At 38.6% G+C, this 19,113-nt stretch overlaps 1 protein-coding gene across 6 annotated transcripts in view; it reads left to right on the top strand.

The window, feature by feature from the left end:
• Positions 1–19,113, top strand: part of LOC133644556 (ecotropic viral integration site 5 protein homolog) — a 72,007-nt gene that overhangs the window by 44,951 nt on the left and 7,943 nt on the right. For 4 of the 6 annotated variants that reach the window (XM_062039130.1, XM_062039127.1, XM_062039128.1 and 1 more), the window contains 7 exons: positions 2,297–2,329; positions 4,179–4,328; positions 5,210–5,341; positions 6,208–6,348; positions 6,413–6,571; positions 9,731–9,877; positions 9,937–10,032. In XM_062039130.1, coding sequence (XP_061895114.1) covers positions 2,297–2,329; positions 4,179–4,328; positions 5,210–5,341; positions 6,208–6,348; positions 6,413–6,571; positions 9,731–9,877; positions 9,937–10,032 — 858 coding nt within the window. The remainder of the gene's footprint in view (positions 1–2,296; positions 2,330–4,178; positions 4,329–5,209; positions 5,342–6,207; positions 6,349–6,412; positions 6,572–9,730; positions 9,878–9,936; positions 10,033–19,113) is intronic. The other 2 variants (XM_062039129.1, XM_062039131.1) reach the window with 2 other exon arrangements.

Raw genomic sequence — 19,113 nt, 5'->3', positions numbered from 1 at the left:
CACTCACGCTTGCTCCTCCCACTTATGTCATGTCACTTACGCTTGCTCCTCCCACTTATGTCATGTCACTCACGCTTGCTCCTCCCACTTATGTCATGTCACTTACGCTTGCTCCTCCCACTTGTCATGTCACTCACACTTGCTCCTCCCACTCATGTCATGTCACTCACACTTGCTCCTCCTACTTATGTCATGTCACTCACGCTTGCTCCTCCCACTTATGTCATGTCACTCACGCTAGCTCCTCACACTTATGTCATGTCACTTACGCTTGCTCCTCCCACTTATGTCATGTCACTCACGCTTGCTCCTCCCACTTATGTCATGTCACTTACGCTTGCTCCTCCCACTTGTCATGTCACTCACACTTGCTCCTCCCACTCATGTCATGTCACTCCCACTTGCTCCTCCCACTTATGTCATGTCACTCACGCTTGCTCCTCCCACTTATGTCATGTCACTCACGCTTGCTCCTCACACTTATGTCATGTCACTCACGCTTGCTCCTCCCACTTATGTCATGTCACCCACGCTTGCTCCTCCCACTTGTCATGTCACTCACACTTGCTCCTCCCACTCATGTCATGTCACTCACGCTTGCTCCTCCCACTCATGTCATGTCACTCACGCTTGCTCCTCCCACTTATGTCATGTCACTCACGCTTGCTCCTCCCACTTATGTCATGTCACTCACGCTTGCTCCTCCCACTCATGTCATGTCACTCACGCTTGCTCCTCCCACTTATGTCATGTCACTCACGCTTGCTCCTCCCACTCATGTCATGTCACTCACGCTTGCTCCTCCCACTCATGTCATGTCACTCACGCTTGCTCCTCCCTACTTATGTCATGTCACTCACGCTTGCTCCTCCCACTTATGTCATGTCACTCACGCTTGCTCCTCCCACTTATGTCATGTCACTCACGCTTGCTCCTCCCACTTATGTCATGTCACTCACGCTTGCTCCTCCCACTCATGTCATGTCACTCACGCTTGCTCCTCCCACTTATGTCATGTCACTCACGCTTGCTCCTCCCACTTATGTCATGTCACTCACGCTTGCTCCTCCCACTTATGTCATGTCACTCACGCTTGCTCCTCCCACTCATGTCATGTCACTCACGCTTGCTCCTCCCACTTATGTCATGTCACTCACGCTTGCTCCTCCCACTTATGTCATGTCACTCACGCTTGCTCCTCCCACTTATGTCATGTCACTCACGCTTGCTCCTCCCACTTATGTCATGTCACTCACGCTTGCTCCTCCCACTCATGTCATATCACTTACACTTGCTCCTCCCACTTATGTCATGTCACTCACGCTTGCTCCTCCCACTTATGTCATGTCACTCATGCTTGCTCCTCCCACTCATGTCATGTCACTCACGCTTGCTCCTCCCACTTATGTCATGTCACTCACGCTTGCTCCTCCCACTTATGTCATGTCACTCCGCTTGCTCCTCCCACTTATGTCATGTCACCCACGCTTGCTCCTCCCACTCATGTCATATCACTTACACTTGCTCCTCCCACTTATGTCATGTCACTCACGCTTGCTCCTCCCACTTATGTCATGTCACTCACGCTTGCTCCTCCCACTTATGTCATGTCACTCCGCTTGCTCCTCCCACTTATGTCATGTCACCCACGCTTGCTCCTCCCACTCATGTCATATCACTTACACTTGCTCCTCCCACTTATGTCATGTCACTCACGCTTGCTCCTCCCACTTATGTCATGTCACTCACGCTTGCTCCTCCCACTCATGTCATGTCACTCACGCTTGCTCCTCCCACTTATGTCATGTCACTCACGCTTGGTCCTCCCACTTATGTCATGTCACTCACGCTTGCTCCTCCCACTTATGTCATGTCACTCACGCTTGCTCCTCCCACTCATGTCATATCACTTACACTTGCTCCTCCCACTTATGTCATGTCACTCACGCTTGCTCCTCCCACTCATGTCAGGTCACTTCCACTTGCTCCTCCCACTTATGTCATGTCACCCACGCTTGCTCCTCCCACTCATGTCATGTCACTTACACTTGCTCCTCCCACTTATGTCATGTCACTCACACTTGCTCCTCCCACTCATGTCATGTCACTCACGCTTGCTCCTCCCACTTATGTCATGTCACTCACGCTTGCTCCTCCCACTCCCGCTAGCTCCTCCCCCTCAGCCTACACAGCTGGCATGGCAACAGGGAGAATGAAGTTCTTCCCAGTGATCTTGTGTGCTATAAAGTGTCCTCTGGTGTGTCTCTGCTCTCTTCTCCATATTTGTGTTTTGTAGGAAAGTGCTTCCTTGGCAGATAGATTGATCCAGGTACTTTTATTTCTTTGTCCCCTTCCCCCGCCTGCCTCTGTAGCACCGCATGCTAAGTATAATTCCAGTCCTAGGGTTAATTGGTGCTTAGTGATTATTTCAATGAAATAACCATGCATGAAATAATCAGAATGAAATTCAACAGAACTCAACTGAAGAAGCCAGCATGTATTTTACAATGTTAGCCACTAGGGGGCAGCCTACTGTAAAAAATGCTGCCATTACTACAATTAGTAGGCCCCCCTTGTCCTTGAAAATATTCAAATGACACTGACATGTTTTGTCTGTTATAGGATAGGATATACTTCTATTATCCCACAATGACCTTGTTGCAGTGCCGCTTTTTACATACAGTAAATGAAAAACTAAACAACATATTAGGGAAATAAAGCATAAAAACACTGACCTCCGTATTGCACAACAACTAATATGTTATTAAAGTATTATTCCCCACAACTTGTTTAAATCTCCCTAAACTTGTCCCAAACACTTGTTCTTCTGTTCATTATAATTTTTAAAAATATACCATATTTTCCCGACTATAGAGCATACCAGTTATAAGCCGCACACGCCAAATTTAAAAGAAAATAATATTTTTCCGCAGATATATATACGTTGGGAACACAGAAATATTTTGTAAATGTCACAGCACAACAAATACAAAAGATGGCGTCATAGCACAACAAATACAAAAGATGGCGTCATAGCACAACAAATACAAAAGATGGCATCATAGCACAAGAAATACAAAACATGGTATTATAGCACAACAAATACAAAAGATAGCACAACAATACAAAAGATGGCATCATAGCACAACAAATACAACAGATAGCATCATAGCACAACAAATACAAAAGATAGCACAACAAATACAAAAGATGGCATCATAGCACAAGAAATGCAAAACATGGTATTATAGCACAACAAATACAAAAGATAGCACAACAATACAAAAGATGGCATCATAGCACAACAAATACAAAAGATAGCATCATAGCACAACAAATACAAAAGATAGCACAACAAATACAAAAGATGGCATCATAGCACAACAAATACAAAAGATGGCGTCATAGCACAACAAATACAAAAGATGGCGTCATAGCACAACAAATACAAAAGATGGCGTCATAGCACAACAAATACAAAAGATGGCATCATAGCACAACAAATACAAAAGATGGCGTCATAGCACAACAAATACAAAAGATGGCGTCATAGCACAACAAATACAAAAGATGGCATCATAGCACAACAAATACAAAAGATAGCACAACAAATACAAAAGATAGCACAACAAATACAAAAGATAGCACAAGAAATACACAAGATAGCACAAGAAATACACACAGTGTTTCTGCTTGTGTGGAATGAAAACTACTGAACACAAAATGTTTTGATTTCATAAATGAGCCAACCAAAAGATGTTTGCAGAGATTGTGCCTCGGTGGGGGAGGTTATTAACTATAATAGTTATTAACTATACAACTCTATAAATTGTTGGCAGCACAAACATTTGGGACACGTTTGCTAGGATTTGAACAAGGCTGGCTCTGAATAATAACACGTTAATAACATTAGACAAATAAGTGTAGCACAAATGTGTAGAGGGGGTGGGGGGGTCTGGACGACACCAGTCACAAAATGTTTTTTACACTAACTTAAAAACTGTAACGGCAAAAAGTGACATTTTTCCAGCACAAAGGAATGTCAGTGTTATGTAAATATTTGCAATGAGGAGGGGAGCAAGCCCACACCGGTGTTATCAACCTTCTTCTGACTCTCTCTTCCTGTCCTGCTCACTCTACCTGCCCTCTCTGCGTCCTCGCTCGCTCCGTCCCACAAGGGACAAGTGACGCGGGCTCAGGAGGCGGAGGAGAACTACCTGGTCAAGCGGGAGTTGGCCACGGTCAAACAGCTGGGCCAGGAGGTCAGCGCTCAGCTGGAGCAGGCCAACACAACCATCGGGCAGCTTCAGCAGCAGCAGCCGCAAGCGGTAAGGACGGCCACCGGGCGGGCGGCCATGGGCGATGGCGCCACCTGCGGGCGGCGAAGGGCGGCACCACCTGTGGGATGCGACGGGCGGCGCCACCTGCGGGTGGTGACGGGTGGCGCCACCCGGTGGATGTGACGAGCGGCGCCACTTGCAGGCGGCGACAGGCAGCGCCGCCAGCAGGCGGTGACGGGCGGCGCCACCTGCAGGATGTGACGTGCTGCGCCACCTGCGGGATGAGTCGGGCGCGCCACCTGTGGGCGGCGAAGGGCGGCACCACCTGCGGGATGCGACGGGCGGCACCACCTGCGGGATGCGACGGGCGGCGCCACCTACGGGTGGTGACGGGCGGCACCACCCGGTGGATGTGACGAGTGGCGCCACTTGCAGGCGGCGACAGGCAGCGCCACCTGCAGGCGGTGACGGGCGGCGCCACCTGCAGGATGTGACGTGCTGCGCCACCTGCGGGATGAGTCGGGCGCGCCACCTGCGGGCGGCGAAGGGCGGTGCTACCTGCGGGAGGGGACGGGCGGCACAACCTGCAGGCATCGACGGGTGGCGCCACCTGCAGGATGCGACGGGCGGTGCTACCTGCGGGAGGAGACGGGCGGCACAACCTGCAGGCATCGACGGGTGGCGCCACCTGCAGGATGCGACGGGCAGCGCCACCTGCGGGATGCAACGGGCGTGAACAGAAAAAAGGACGATGGCACTTTTCCCAGCCACGTCTGCTCACTGCATGCTCTTTTGTCAGAAGACTTCATTATTTATGTTTGACACAACAACAAGCAGCCATGGCGCAGGAGGCAACCTGGCTGCCGGGCAAAGGCGCAGGCGGTCGGACGTGGCATTCAAACTTTTGTGCGCCCGCGTGTCGTTGGCAGAAGGTGACGTCGCGCTGCTCGGAGGAGGCGGTCCTGCAGCTGGAGAGAGAGCTGGTGCAGGCCAGGCTGAAGGAGGCGGAGTCTCAGTGCGCCCTCAGGGAGATGCAGGACAAGATTTTGGACATGGAGAAGGTGAGCGAGCAGCAGGATCCACTTGACTCTAAACCAGGACTCAACTAAAAGATATCAAGCTGGCTTTTTTACTCATGTCTGCCTTTGCTTTTTGTTAGAGGAGCAGGACAAATATCTGACAGACTGATGTCGTCATAGCAACAAAACATGAACACAAATAGCTCCGCTTAAAATGAGCCACAAATATGGACAATTAAAATGACTGGCAAAACTCCACAAACACAAAAGTGTTTTACTCACGCCCAACAATTTGCCAGTAAAAGAAACTTTTTTTCTTTTGAATAATTAAAAACTGAGTCACAAGTTAAAAAATAGACTTTTTTTCAGCAAGAAAAAAACGATTTGCAAGTAATAAAAATAAAAAAAATTCAATTAAACGATTCGCATGTTAACTATTTTTTTTTTCTGTCAAAACGTTACGCAAGTAAAAAAAAAAAGAGTCCTGCAGGTAAAATATGCATATACTTTTACTTGCAAAGAAAGGGTAAAAAAACAACTATTTTCTGTAAGTGAAAAAGGATTCTCAAGTATAAAAACAGCTTTCTTCAATGAAAAAACAATTAACAATTTTTATTCATTTTGCACAATTTATTTTATTGTTGTTTTTTTTTAGGTAAATGTGTTTTATGTATTTAGCTGCTGAATGTATTATTTAGTTTATTTGTATTATTTATTTTTCAGTATAAAATGGTAAAACAATGTGTATGGTTTAAATGAGGATGCAATTTATGGCAAAGTGATGCACTTTCAATATTTTGTGTTAAGCATTAAAAACAATGTTAATCAAGTTATTCTTTGTTGTACGTTGATATATTTTGAACTCCTGCAGAGGTGTACTTATCACAATAGTCATTTTGTATTGTTAGCGCAACACGTCGCTGCCGGACGACACCAACGTGGCGCGACTCCAAGAGGAGCTGATGGCGGTCAAGGTGAGGGAGGCGGAGGCCCTCAGCGGCCTCAAGGAGCTGCGGCAGCAAGTGCGAGACCTGGAAGACCACTGGCAGGTGCGTTGCTGCAACAGTACACACTGGAAGACACCTGGCATTGACGCTAGCCCTGCCCCCTCAGCGCCACCTGGCCCGCACGTCAGGCCGCTGGAGGGAAAGCCCCAAGAAGAACGCCCTGAGCGAGCTGCAGGACGAGCTGATGAGCGTCCGGCTGCGCGAGGCCGAGGCTCAGGCCGAGCTGCGAGAAAACCGCCAGAGGATGTTGGAGCTGGAAACGCAGGTCAGACCTTCACAATAAAAGCACTGGCATTCTGTGGCCTCCAGAGGGCAGCAGTCACCTCTTTTTACACTGCACTCAATCATGTATGATTAGATTCTTAATGTTAATTAGTTTTACAGTGTAAACATGAGCAGTGCACTGAATCATGTATGATTAGATTCTTAATGTTAATTAGTTTTACAGTGTAAACATGAGCACTGCACTGAATCATGTATGATTAGATTCTTAATGTTAATTAGTTTTACAGTGTAAACATGAGCAGTGCACTCAATCATGTATGATTAGATTCTTAATGTTAATCAGTTTTACAGTGTAAACATGAGCAGTGCACTGAATCATGTATGATTAAATTCTTAATGTTAATTAGTTTTACAGTGTAAACATGAGCAGTGCACTCAATCATGTATGATTAGATTCTTAATGTTAATTAGTTTTACAGTGTAAACATGAGCACTGCACTGAATCATGTATGATTAGATTCTTAATGTTAATTAGTTTTACAGTGTAAACATGAGCAGTGCACTGAATCATGTATGATTAGATTCTTAATGTTAATTAGTTTTACAGTGTAAACATGAGCAGTGCACTGAATCGTGTATGATTAGATTCTTAATGTTAATTAGTTTTACAGTGTAAACATGAGCAGTGCACTGAATCATGCAAGCAGTGCACTGGATCACTTCCTGTAGATTCTTAATGTTAATTGTTTTTAGAGTGTAAATATGAGCAGTCTTATTGTTAATTAATAAAATAATAGATGATTAAAAGAAGACTCAAAGTGATCGTACCCTCAGCAACTATATTTGTGTGCATAGTAAAGAAGTCATTTAATTCATGCAGATTAGGTCATTATTCATATAATAATTAATTATTAAGTCCTGAAATGATTAGGTCATTATTCATATAATAATTCATTATTAAGTCCTGAAATGATTAGGTCATTATTCATATAATAATTCATTATTAAGTCCTAGAAATTGCCTTCAAATCAGCAAATGTCAATCATCAATGCCTCTTGTAATGAATAAATACAACCATTCATTCCACTGGAAAAAAAAGCTTCAATTGACATTATTTTGCTTCAATTAATCATTTATTGGCTAAAACTAATCCAAATGTATAAAAAGTGAGGCACATACAAAGTTACAATAATGGAATAGAAGGTAAAAAGTGGTAAATGAAAGTCAAATGTAAATGAATTGTAGGTAGAAGAGAAAACAAGTTAAATAGAAGGCACACCATGGTAAAAGAAAGTAAAAGATAAATAGAAGGTTAAACAAAGGTATATAAAAGGTAACTAGAAGGTTAAAGGATGGTAAAAAAAAAAAGGTCAATACAAGGTAAAATAAGCTAAATAAAAGAAGGTAAATGGAAGGTATATTAAAGGCAAAACCAGTTGAATAGGTGATAAAAGGTAAATGAAGGGAAATGGAAGGTCTATAGAAAGTAAATGCAAGGTAAAAAGCAAAAAGTTAATAGACGGTAAATAAAAGGTAAAAATAAGGTAATATCGATAAATTGAGGGTAGAACAAGCTGGATAAAAGGTAAATAAAAAGTTAATAGACATTATATAGAAGGTAAATAAGCTAAATAAAAGGTAAAGGGTATAGCAAGTTAAATAGAAGGTAAATAAAAGGTAAAAAAAGGTTAACCAAGTTAAGTGGAAGGTAAATAAATGTAAAACAAGTTAAATAAGGTACAATAAAAGGTCAAACAGGTAAATATAAGTTAAAAGAAGGTTAAAAAAAAATCTAAATAAGGTAAATAATTGGTTTTATAAAGGTAAACAAAAGATAATAGATGGTAAAGGAAGTTAAATAGAAGGTAATAAAAGGTTAAAGGAAGTAAAACAAGTTAAAGGCGGTTTATAATTGGTTTAAAAAAGGTAAATAGAAGGTGAAAGAAGGTAAAACAAGTTAAATAAGGTAAATAATTGGTTTAAAAAAAGTAAATGGAAGTAAAACAAGTTAAAGAAGGTAAATAATTGGTTACAAAAAGGTAAAACAAGTTAAATAAAAGGTAAATACAAGGTAAAAGGAAGTAAAACAAGTTAAAGAAGGTAAATAATTGGTTATAAAAAGGTAAAAGAAGGTGGGGGGGGGGGTTCACCCACATCTGCGGTCCTCTCCAAGGTTTCTCATAGTCATTCACATTGACATCCCACAGGGTTGTGAGTTTTTCCTTGCCCTTATGTGGACTCTGAACCGAGGATGTCGTTGTGGCTTGTGCAGCCCTTTGAGACTTTTGTGATTTAGGGCTATATAAATAAACATTGATTGATTGATAAAACAAGTTAAATAGAAGGTAAATAAAAGGTAAAATGAAGTAAAACAAGTTAAAGAAGGTAAATATTTGGTTATTAAAAGGTAAAAGAAGGTACAAGTTAAATAGAAGGTAAAATGAAGTAAAATAAATTAAAGAAGGTAAATAAATGGTTATAAAAAGGTAAAAGAAGGTACAATTTAAAAAGAAGGTAAAATGAAGTAAAATAAATTAAAGAAGGTAAATAAATGGTTATAAAAAGGTAAAAGAAGGTAAAAAGCTAAATAGAAGGTAAATAAAAGGTCAAATGAAGTAAAACAAGTTAAAGAAATTAAATACTTGGTTATAAAAAGGTAAAAGAAGGTACAACATGTTAAATAGAAGGTAAATAATTGGTTATAAAAAGGTAAATAGAAGGTTATTGATCAAATGTTCTTATTGCGAATGGTGACTACTATGAATACTAACCAGGACTACAAGAGTCCAGTACCAATGATCTGGTCCCACCAAACTTAATGCAGTTTTTACCTCCACAGTATCAGTCCAGTACCAATGATCTGGTCCCACCAAAGTTAATGCAGTTTTTACCTCCACAGTATCAGTCCAGTACCAACGATCTGGTCCCACCAAACTTAATGCAGTTTTTACCTCCACAGAATCAGTCCAGTACCAATGATCTGCTCTCACCAAACTTAATGTAGTTTTTACCTCCACACTATCAGTCCGGTACCAATGATCTGGTCCCACCAAACTTGATGCAGTTTTTACCTCCACACTATCAGTCCAGTACCAATGATCTGGTCCCACCAAACTTGATGCAGTTTTTACCTCCACAGAATCAGTCCAGTACCAACGATCTGGTCCCACCAAACTTAATGCAGTTTTTACCACCACAGAATCAGATCCACAACAACCACCTGCGGAGGGCGGAGCAAGAGGGTCGAAGTCTTCAGGAGCGCGTGCAGACCTTGACCACGCAGAACAAGAACCTCCACGGGCAACTGCAGGAGATCAAACGGCGACAAGCGGAGATGGAATGCAAGGTACCTACTGTGGCATTGTGGGTAATGATCCAGACTTTCACCAAGGTCAACTTCCTCAGAGTAAAGAGGAGGTGATGGCGGTCAGGCTGAGGGAGGCTGACAACATGGCCGCCATGGCTGAACTGCAGCAGCACATCTCTGAGCTGGAGATCCAGGTTTGGAACATGGAACACACCTACTAATATTTCATCACTTCACCTACTAATATTTCATCACATCACCTACTAATATTTCATCACTTCACCTACTAATATTTCATCACTTCACCTACTAATATTTCATCACTTCACCTACTAATATTTCATCACATCACCTACTAATATTTCATCACATCACCTACTAATATTTCATCACTTCACCTACTAATATTTCATCACTTCACCTACTAATATTTCATCACATCACCTACTAATATTTCATCACTTCACCTACTAATATTTCATCACTTCACCTACTAATATTTCATCACTTCACCTACTAATATTTCATCACATCACCTACTAATATTTCATCACTTCACCTACTAATATTTCATCACTTCACCTACTAATATTTCATCACTTCACCTACTAATATTTCATCAGTTCACCTACTAATATTTCATCACATCACCTACTAATATTTCATCACTTCACCTACTAATATTTCATCACTTCACCTACTAATATTTCATCACTTCACCTACTAATATTTCATCACATCACCTACTAATATTTCATCACTTCACCTACTAATATTTCATCACTTCACCTACTAATATTTCATCACATCACCTACTAATATTTCATCACTTCACCTACTAATATTTCATCACTTCACCTACTAATATTTCATCACATCACCTACTAATATTTCATCACTTCACCTACTAATATTTCATCACTTCACCTACTAATATTTCATCACTTCACCTACTAATATTTCATCACTTCACCTACTAATATTTCATCACATCACCTACTAATATTTCATCACTTCACCTACTAATATTTCATCACTTCACCTACTAATATTTCATCACTTCACCTACTAATATTTCATCAGTTCACCTACTAATATTTCATCACATCACCTACTAATATTTCATCACTTCACCTACTAATATTTCATCACTTCACCTACTAATATTTCATCACTTCACCTACTAATATTTCATCACATCACCTACTAATATTTCATCACTTCACCTACTAATATTTCATCACATCACCTACTAATATTTCATCACATCACCTACTAATATTTCATCACTTCACCTACTAATATTTCATCACTTCACCTACTAATATTTCATCACATCACCTACTAATATTTCATCACTTCACCTACTAATATTTCATCACTTCACCTACTAATATTTCATCACTTCACCTACTAATATTTCATCACATCACCTACTAATATTTCATCACTTCACCTACTAATATTTCATCACTTCACCTACTAATATTTCATCACTTCACCTACTAATATTTCATCAGTTCACCTACTAATATTTCATCACATCACCTACTAATATTTCATCACTTCACCTACTAATATTTCATCACTTCACCTACTAATATTTCATCACTTCACCTACTAATATTTCATCACATCACCTACTAATATTTCATCACTTCACCTACTAATATTTCATCACCTCATCACTTCACCTACTAATATTTCATCACATCACCTACTAATATTTCATCACATCACCTACTAATATTTCATCACTTCACCTACTAATATTTCATCACTTCACCTACTAATATTTCATCACTTCACCTACTAATATTTCATCACTTCACCTACTAATATTTCATCACATCACCTACTAATATTTCATCACTTCACCTACTAATATTTCATCACTTCACCTACTAATATTTCATCACATCACCTACTAATATTTCATCACTTCACCTACTAATATTTCATCACTTCACCTACTAATATTTCATCACTTCACCTACTAATATTTCATCACTTCACCTACTAATATTTCATCACTTCACCTACTAATATTACATCACCTCATCACTTCACCTCAGTGGCTCATAGACTACAAATGACAGCATAAGAAATTATCCAGTAGCAAAAGTGTCCGCATCTTTCAACTTACTGCGTCATGGTCTGAACTTCATAAATAATTTTTGGGTCTCCAAAGAAACAATTACCCCTCCACTTCAACTTAAAGACAGTATAAGTCCATTCCAGAAGGTTGATAATAAATAGAAAGTGAGAAAGTGGCAGGGAGTAATGTGTCTAAAGAGGACGCTAACAAACCCTGAGTTGGTTCTTAGAAGTGATGTGACCATGGACTTGAAGTTGAAAAGAGTCTTTGGGCCAACTAGTCAACCTTTGGTTCTTAGAAGTGATGTGACCATGGACTTGAAGTTGAAAAGAGTCTTTGGGCCAACTAGTTTGGTTCTTAGAAGTGATGTGACCATGGACTTGAAGTTGAAAAGAGTCTTTGGGCCAACTAGTTTGGTTCTTAGAAGTGATGTGACCATGGACTTGAAGTTGAAAAGAGTCTTTGGGCCAACTAGTCAACCTTTGGTTCTTAGAAGTGATGTGACCATGGACTTGAAGTTGAAAAGAGTCTTTGGGCCAACTAGTCAACCTTTGGTTCTTAGAAGTGATGTGACCATGGACTTGAAGTTGAAAAGAGTCTTTGGGCCAACTAGTCAACCTTTGGTTCTTAGAAGTGATGTGACCATGGACTTGAAGTTGAAAAGAGTCTTTGGGCCAACTAGTTTGGTTCTTAGAAGTGATGTGACCATGGACTTGAAGTTGAAAAGAGTCTTTGGGCCAACTAGTCAACCTTTGGTTCTTAGAAGTGATGTGACCATGGACTTGAAGTTGAAAAGAGTCTTTGGGCCAACTAGTCAACCTTTGGTTCTTAGAAGTGATGTGACCATGGACTTGAAGTTGAAAAGAGTCTTTGGGCCAACTAGTCAACCTTTGGTTCTTAGAAGTGATGTGACCATGGACTTGAAGTTGAAAAGAGTCTTTGGGCCAACTAGTTTGGTTCTTAGAAGTGATGTGACCATGGACTTGAAGTTGAAAAGAGTCTTTGGGCCAACTAGTCAACCTTTGGTTCTTAGAAGGGATGTGACCATGGACTTGAAGTTGAAAAGAGTCTTTGGGCCAACTAGTTTGGTTCTTAGAAGTGATGTGACCATGGACTTGAAGTTGAAAAGAGTCTTTGGGCCAACTAGTCAACCTTTGGTTCTTAGAAGGGATGTGACCATGGACTTGAAGTTGAAAAGAGTCTTTGGGACAACTAGTTTGGTTCTTAGAAGTGATGTGACCATGGACTTGAAGTTGAAAAGAGTCTTTGGGCCAACTAGTTTGGTTCTTAGAAGTGATGTGACCATGGACTTGAAGTTGAAAAGAGTCTTTGGGCCAACTAGTCAACCTTTGGTTCTTAGAAGGGATGTGACCATGGACTTGAAGTTGAAAAGAGTCTTTGGGCCAACTAGTTTGGTTCTTAGAAGTGATGTGACCATGGACTTGAAGTTGAAAAGAGTCTTTGGACCAACTAGTTTGGTTCTTAGAAGTGATGTGACCATGGACTTGAAGTTGAAAAGAGTCTTTGGGCCAACTAGTCAACCTTTGGTTCTTAGAAGGGATGTGACCATGGACTTGAAGTTGAAAAGAGTCTTTGGGCCAACTAGTTTGGTTCTTAGAAGTGATGTGACCATGGACTTGAAGTTGAAAAGAGTCTTTGGGCCAACTAGTTTGGTTCTTAGAAGTGATGTGACCATGGACTTGAAGTTGAAAAGAGTCTTTGGGACAACTAGTTTGGTTCTTAGAAGTGATGTGACCATGGACTTGAAGTTGAAAAGAGTCTTTGGGCCAACTAGTTTGGTTCTTAGAAGTGATGTGACCATGGACTTGAACTAACTCAGCTGTGAAGTAAGAAATGAGCGCCCACAAAAAAGGTGAGAAGCACATCCCAAGACTATTTGTAGGTGTGAAACATAACAGCCGCCGCCCCACAGCAGTGTGTGTGTGTGTGTGTGTGTGTGTGTGTGTGTGTGTGTGTGTGTGTGTGTGTGTGTGTGTGTGTGTGTGTGTGTGTGTGTGTGTGTGTGTGTGTGTGTGTGTGTGTGTGTGTGTGTGTGTGTGTGTGTGTGTGTGTTATCTCTGCATGTTCAGCATGTTGTGATTGCTTGTGGTCGCTGCATGAAAGATGAAGTGTTGACAAAATCACTTCTGATGATATCAGTATAAAGTACTTACTTCTATTGACATGATATCAGTATAAAGTACTTACTTCTATTGACATGATATCAGTATAAAGTACTTACTTCTATTGACATGATATCAGTATAAAGTACTTACTTCTATTGACATGATATCAGTGTAAAGTACTTACTTCTATTGGCATGATATCAGTATAAAGTACTTACTTCTATTGACATGATATCAGTATAAAGTACTTACTTCTATTGACATGATATCAGTATAAAGTACTTACTTCTATTGACATGATATCAGTATAAAGTACTTACTTCTATTGACATGATATCAGTATAAAGTACTTACTTCTATTGACATGATATCAGTATAAAGTACTTCTATTGACATGATATCAGTATAAAGTACTTACTTCTATTGACATGATATCAGTATAAAGTACTTACTTCTATTGACATGATATCAGTATAAAGTACTTACTTCTATTGACATATCAGTATAAAGTACTTACTTCTATTGACATGATATCAGTATAAAGTACTTCTATTGACATGATATCAGTATAAAGTACTTACTTCTATTGACAATAGAAGTACTTACTTCTATTGACATGATATCAGTATAAAGTACTTACTTCTATTGACATGATATCAGCATAAAGTACTTACTTCTATTGACATGATATCAGTATAAAGTACTTCTATTGACATGATATCAGTATAAAGTACTTACTTCTATTGACATGATATCAGTATAAAGTACTTCTATTGACATGATATCAGTATAAAGTACTTACTTCTATTGACATGATATCAGTATAAAGTACTTACTTCTATTGACATGATATCAGTATAAAGTACTTACTTCTATTGACATGATATTAGTATAAAGTACTATACTAGTTATTTATGTGACTTATACTATGACCTCTATACTCTACTAGTTATTTATGTGACTTATACTATGACCTCTATACTCTACTAGTTATTTATGTGACTTATACTATGACCTATATACTCTACTAGTTATTTATGTGACTTATACTATGACCTCTATACTCTACTAGTTATTTATGTGACTTATACTATGACCTCTATACTCTACTAGTTATTTATGTGACTTATACTATGACCTCTATACTCTACTAGTTATTTATGTGACTTATACTATGACCTCTATACTCTACTAGTTATTTATGTGTTCAAAGTGCATGGCCTATAGTTTGTATAATACAGTAATGTTGGTGTCAATCTTAACATATCTTATATCATATTACTGCTCCTCTTTTGGGTACATTGCTCTGTTCCATTTTTCATTCATTTTTGGGGTTTTCAAACAAAATAAACATGTTTATTTTGTTTGTTTTCTGATCAAATAAACATGTTTATTTTGTTTGTTTTCTGATAAAATAAACATGTTTATTTTGTTTGTTTTCTGATCAAAATAAACATGTTTATTTTGTTTGTTTTCTGATAAAATAAACATGTTTATTTTGTTTGTTTTCTGATCAAATAAACATGTTTATTTTGTTTGTTTTCTGATCAAATAAACATGTTTATTTTGTTTGTTTTCTGATAAAATAAACATGTTTATTTTGTTTGTTTTCTGATCAAAATAAACATGTTTATTTTGTTTGTTTTCTGATAAAATAAACATGTTTATTTTGTTTGTTTTCTGATCAAATAAACATGTTTATTTTGTTTGTTTTCTGATAAAATAAACATGTTTATTTTGTTTGTTTTCTGATCAAAATAAACATGTTTATTTTGTTTGTTTTCTGATCAAATAAACATGTTTATTTTGTTTGTTTTCTGATCAAATAAACATGTTTATTTTGTTTGTTTTCTGATCAAATAAACATGTTTATTTTGTTTGTTTTCTGATAAAATAAACATGTTTATTTTGTTTGTTTTCTGATCAAAATAAACATGTTTATTTTGTTTGTTTTCTGATAAAATAAACATGTTTATTTTGTTTGTTTTCTGATCAAATAAACATGTTTATTTTGTTTGTTTTCTGATAAAATAAACATGTTTATTTTGTTTGTTTTCTGATCAAAATAAACATGTTTATTTTGTTTGTTTTCTGATCAAATAAACATGTTTATTTTGTTTGTTTTCTGATAAAATAAACATGTTTATTTTGTTTGTTTTCTGATCAAAATAAACATGTTTGTTTTGTTTGTTTTCTGACAAAATAAACATGTTTATTTTGTTTGTTTTCTGATCAAATAAACATGTTTATTAGGGTCCGCACAGGACCTTTTCAAAAGGAATCCCAAAGGGAGTCCTTTTGCAATGGGACGAAAGGACCCTATTGAATTTGTAAGGTTTTATTATTATTATTATTATTCTTTATTATTATTCTTCCGCACCGTCGCGCACTACTTTGCACCCCTTAACATGCTTCAAAACTCACCAAATTTGACACACACATTCAAACTCGGGAACACTAGACTTTAGTTACAAAACCAAACCCAAAAAATCACAATTGCTCTCTAGCGCCCCCTAGAAAGAAAAATGCCTCTAACTCCCACTAGGAATGTCGTAGAGACATGAAACAAAAACCTGTATGTAGGTCTCGCCTAGACCTACTTTTCATCAATTAATTTCTTCGGGCTAAAATCTACAGGAAGTTGGCTATTTCCCCTTCAAGACAAAAAATGACTAAAAACACTCATTTTTGATTTTTGACCTCTAATTTGACCCCCTTAAAATACTTCAAAACTCACCAAACTTCTCACACACATCGGGACTGGTGGAACCTGCGATCTAAAAAAAAAACCGAACCCCAAAACTCAAAATTGTGCTCTACATAATTTTTGGAAAAAACTGACAAAAAACTGCTCCTCAGAGGAAAACTCTGACAAAACTGCTTGTAACTTCCGGTAGGAACGTCGTAGAGACATGAAAAAAATACCTCTACGTAGGTCTCATTTTGACCTACATTTCATACATTGACACCCTTCAGCAAAAATCAACAGGAAGTTTGTTATCTCCATTTCAAAACAACATTTTTGTACCAAACGGTCACCAAACATCAAACATTATCTCCTCTGAGCGCGTTTGTCGTTTCGGCTTCAAACTGCTACAGGAGAGTGATTGAACCCTTCTGATTAAAAGTTGACGACGGCGTTTTATTTAGTGCTACCGTTTTGATTTTACGAGCCTTCAAAGACCCGCAGCACTGATGCTGCTACGGTGCCAAAAATGACAACGAAACTGCGATTAGACCTTCTTTGGCCTCAATACACACAATACCCTATAATGACAATGTGAAATGGATCCGCTGCTGTGATTTTACGCACCTTCAAAGAAAACAACCACTGTGCCGCAGCACCTAGGAAAAAAACACAGACACAACTTCCTCTAACTCCCAGTACCAATATCGTAGAGACACGAAACAAAAACCTCTATGTAGGTCTCACTCAGGACTACCACTGGACTAAAGTATTGGACACCTAGGACTAGCACCTGCCAAAAAGCGGACCCGACCAATGCTGCTTGCAGCTTTAATTTTGTTTGTTTTCTGATAAAATAAACATGTTTATTTTGTTTGTTTTCTGATCAAAATAAACATGTTTATTTTGTTTGTTTTCTGATAAAATAAACATGTTTATTTTGTTTGTTTTCTGATCAAAATAAACATGTTTATTTTGTTTGTTTTCTGATCAAAATAAACATGTTTATTTTGTTTGTTTTCTGATCAAAATAAACATGTTTGTTTATTTTGGGGGGTTTTCTGATTATGGGGGACGGCGTGGCGAAGTTGGTAGAGTGGCCGTGCCTGCAATGGGAGGGTTGCTGGTTACTGGGGTTCAATCCCCACCTTCTACCTTCCTAGTCACGTCTGTTGTGTCCTTGGGCAAGACACTTCACCCTTGCTCCTGATGGCTGCTGGTTAGCGCCTTGCATGGCAGCTCCCGCCATCAGTGTGTGAATGTGTGTGTGAATGTGTGTGTGAATGTGTGTGTGAACATGACATGCAAGTCCATATCATAGGATATTTGTGTTTTGTCTGATATCAGACTATTGTGTTTTGTCTGATATCAGACTATCGTGTTTTGTCTGATATCAGACTATTGTGTTTTGTCTGATATCAGACTATCGTGTTTTGTCTGATATCAGACTATTGTGTTTTGTCTGATATCAGACTATCGTGTTTTGTCTGATATCAGACTATTGTGTTTTGTCTGATATCAGACTATCGTGTTTTGTCTGATATCAGACTATCGTGTTTTGTCTGATATCAGACTATTGGCACAAGTGACATGTCACAAGTCCAACTATGAAGACAGCTTTGGCTTTAGAAGTGTAAGTTGATGGACCACTCAAGACATGTTGTGATATCAACTTAGTGGACTTTTTACAAGACATGTTGTAATATCAACTTAGTGGACTTTTTACAAGACATGTTGTGATATCAACTTAGTGGACTTTTTACAAGACATGTTGTAATATCAACTTAGTGGACTTTTTACAAAACATGTTGTAATATCAACTTAGTAGACTTTTTACAAGACATGTTGTGATGTCAACTTAGTGGACTTTTTACAAGACATGTTGTGATATCAACTTAGTGGACTTTTTACAAGACATGTTGTAATATCAACTTAGTGGACTTTTTACAAGACATGTTGTGATATCAACTTAGTGGACTTTTTACAAGACATGTTGTAATATCAACTTAGTGGACTTTTTACAAGACATGTTGTGATATCAACTTAGTGGACTTTTTACAAGACATGTTGTGATGTCAACTTAGTGGACTTTTTACAAGACATGTTGTGATATCAACTTAGTGGACTTTTTACAAGACATGTTGTAATATCAACTTAGTGGACTTTTTACAAAGCCCAAAAGCAGTGAAGTTGTCAGGTTGTGTAAATGTTAAATAAAAAGAGAATACAACAAATCCTTTTCAACTTATATTCAATTGAATAGACTGCAAAGACAATTTCATATTATAGTATTATAATATTATATATTACCCTTACAATACTTCATGTTCACACTGAGAAACTTTGGTATTTTTTAGAAATATTA

The sequence above is a fragment of the Entelurus aequoreus genome, linkage group LG27, assembly GCF_033978785.1.
Source record: "Entelurus aequoreus isolate RoL-2023_Sb linkage group LG27, RoL_Eaeq_v1.1, whole genome shotgun sequence".
NCBI classification, from domain to species: domain Eukaryota; kingdom Metazoa; phylum Chordata; class Actinopteri; order Syngnathiformes; family Syngnathidae; genus Entelurus; species Entelurus aequoreus.
Note: the sequence above shows the minus strand (reverse complement) of the source record. Positions and strands in the feature narration are given on the sequence as shown.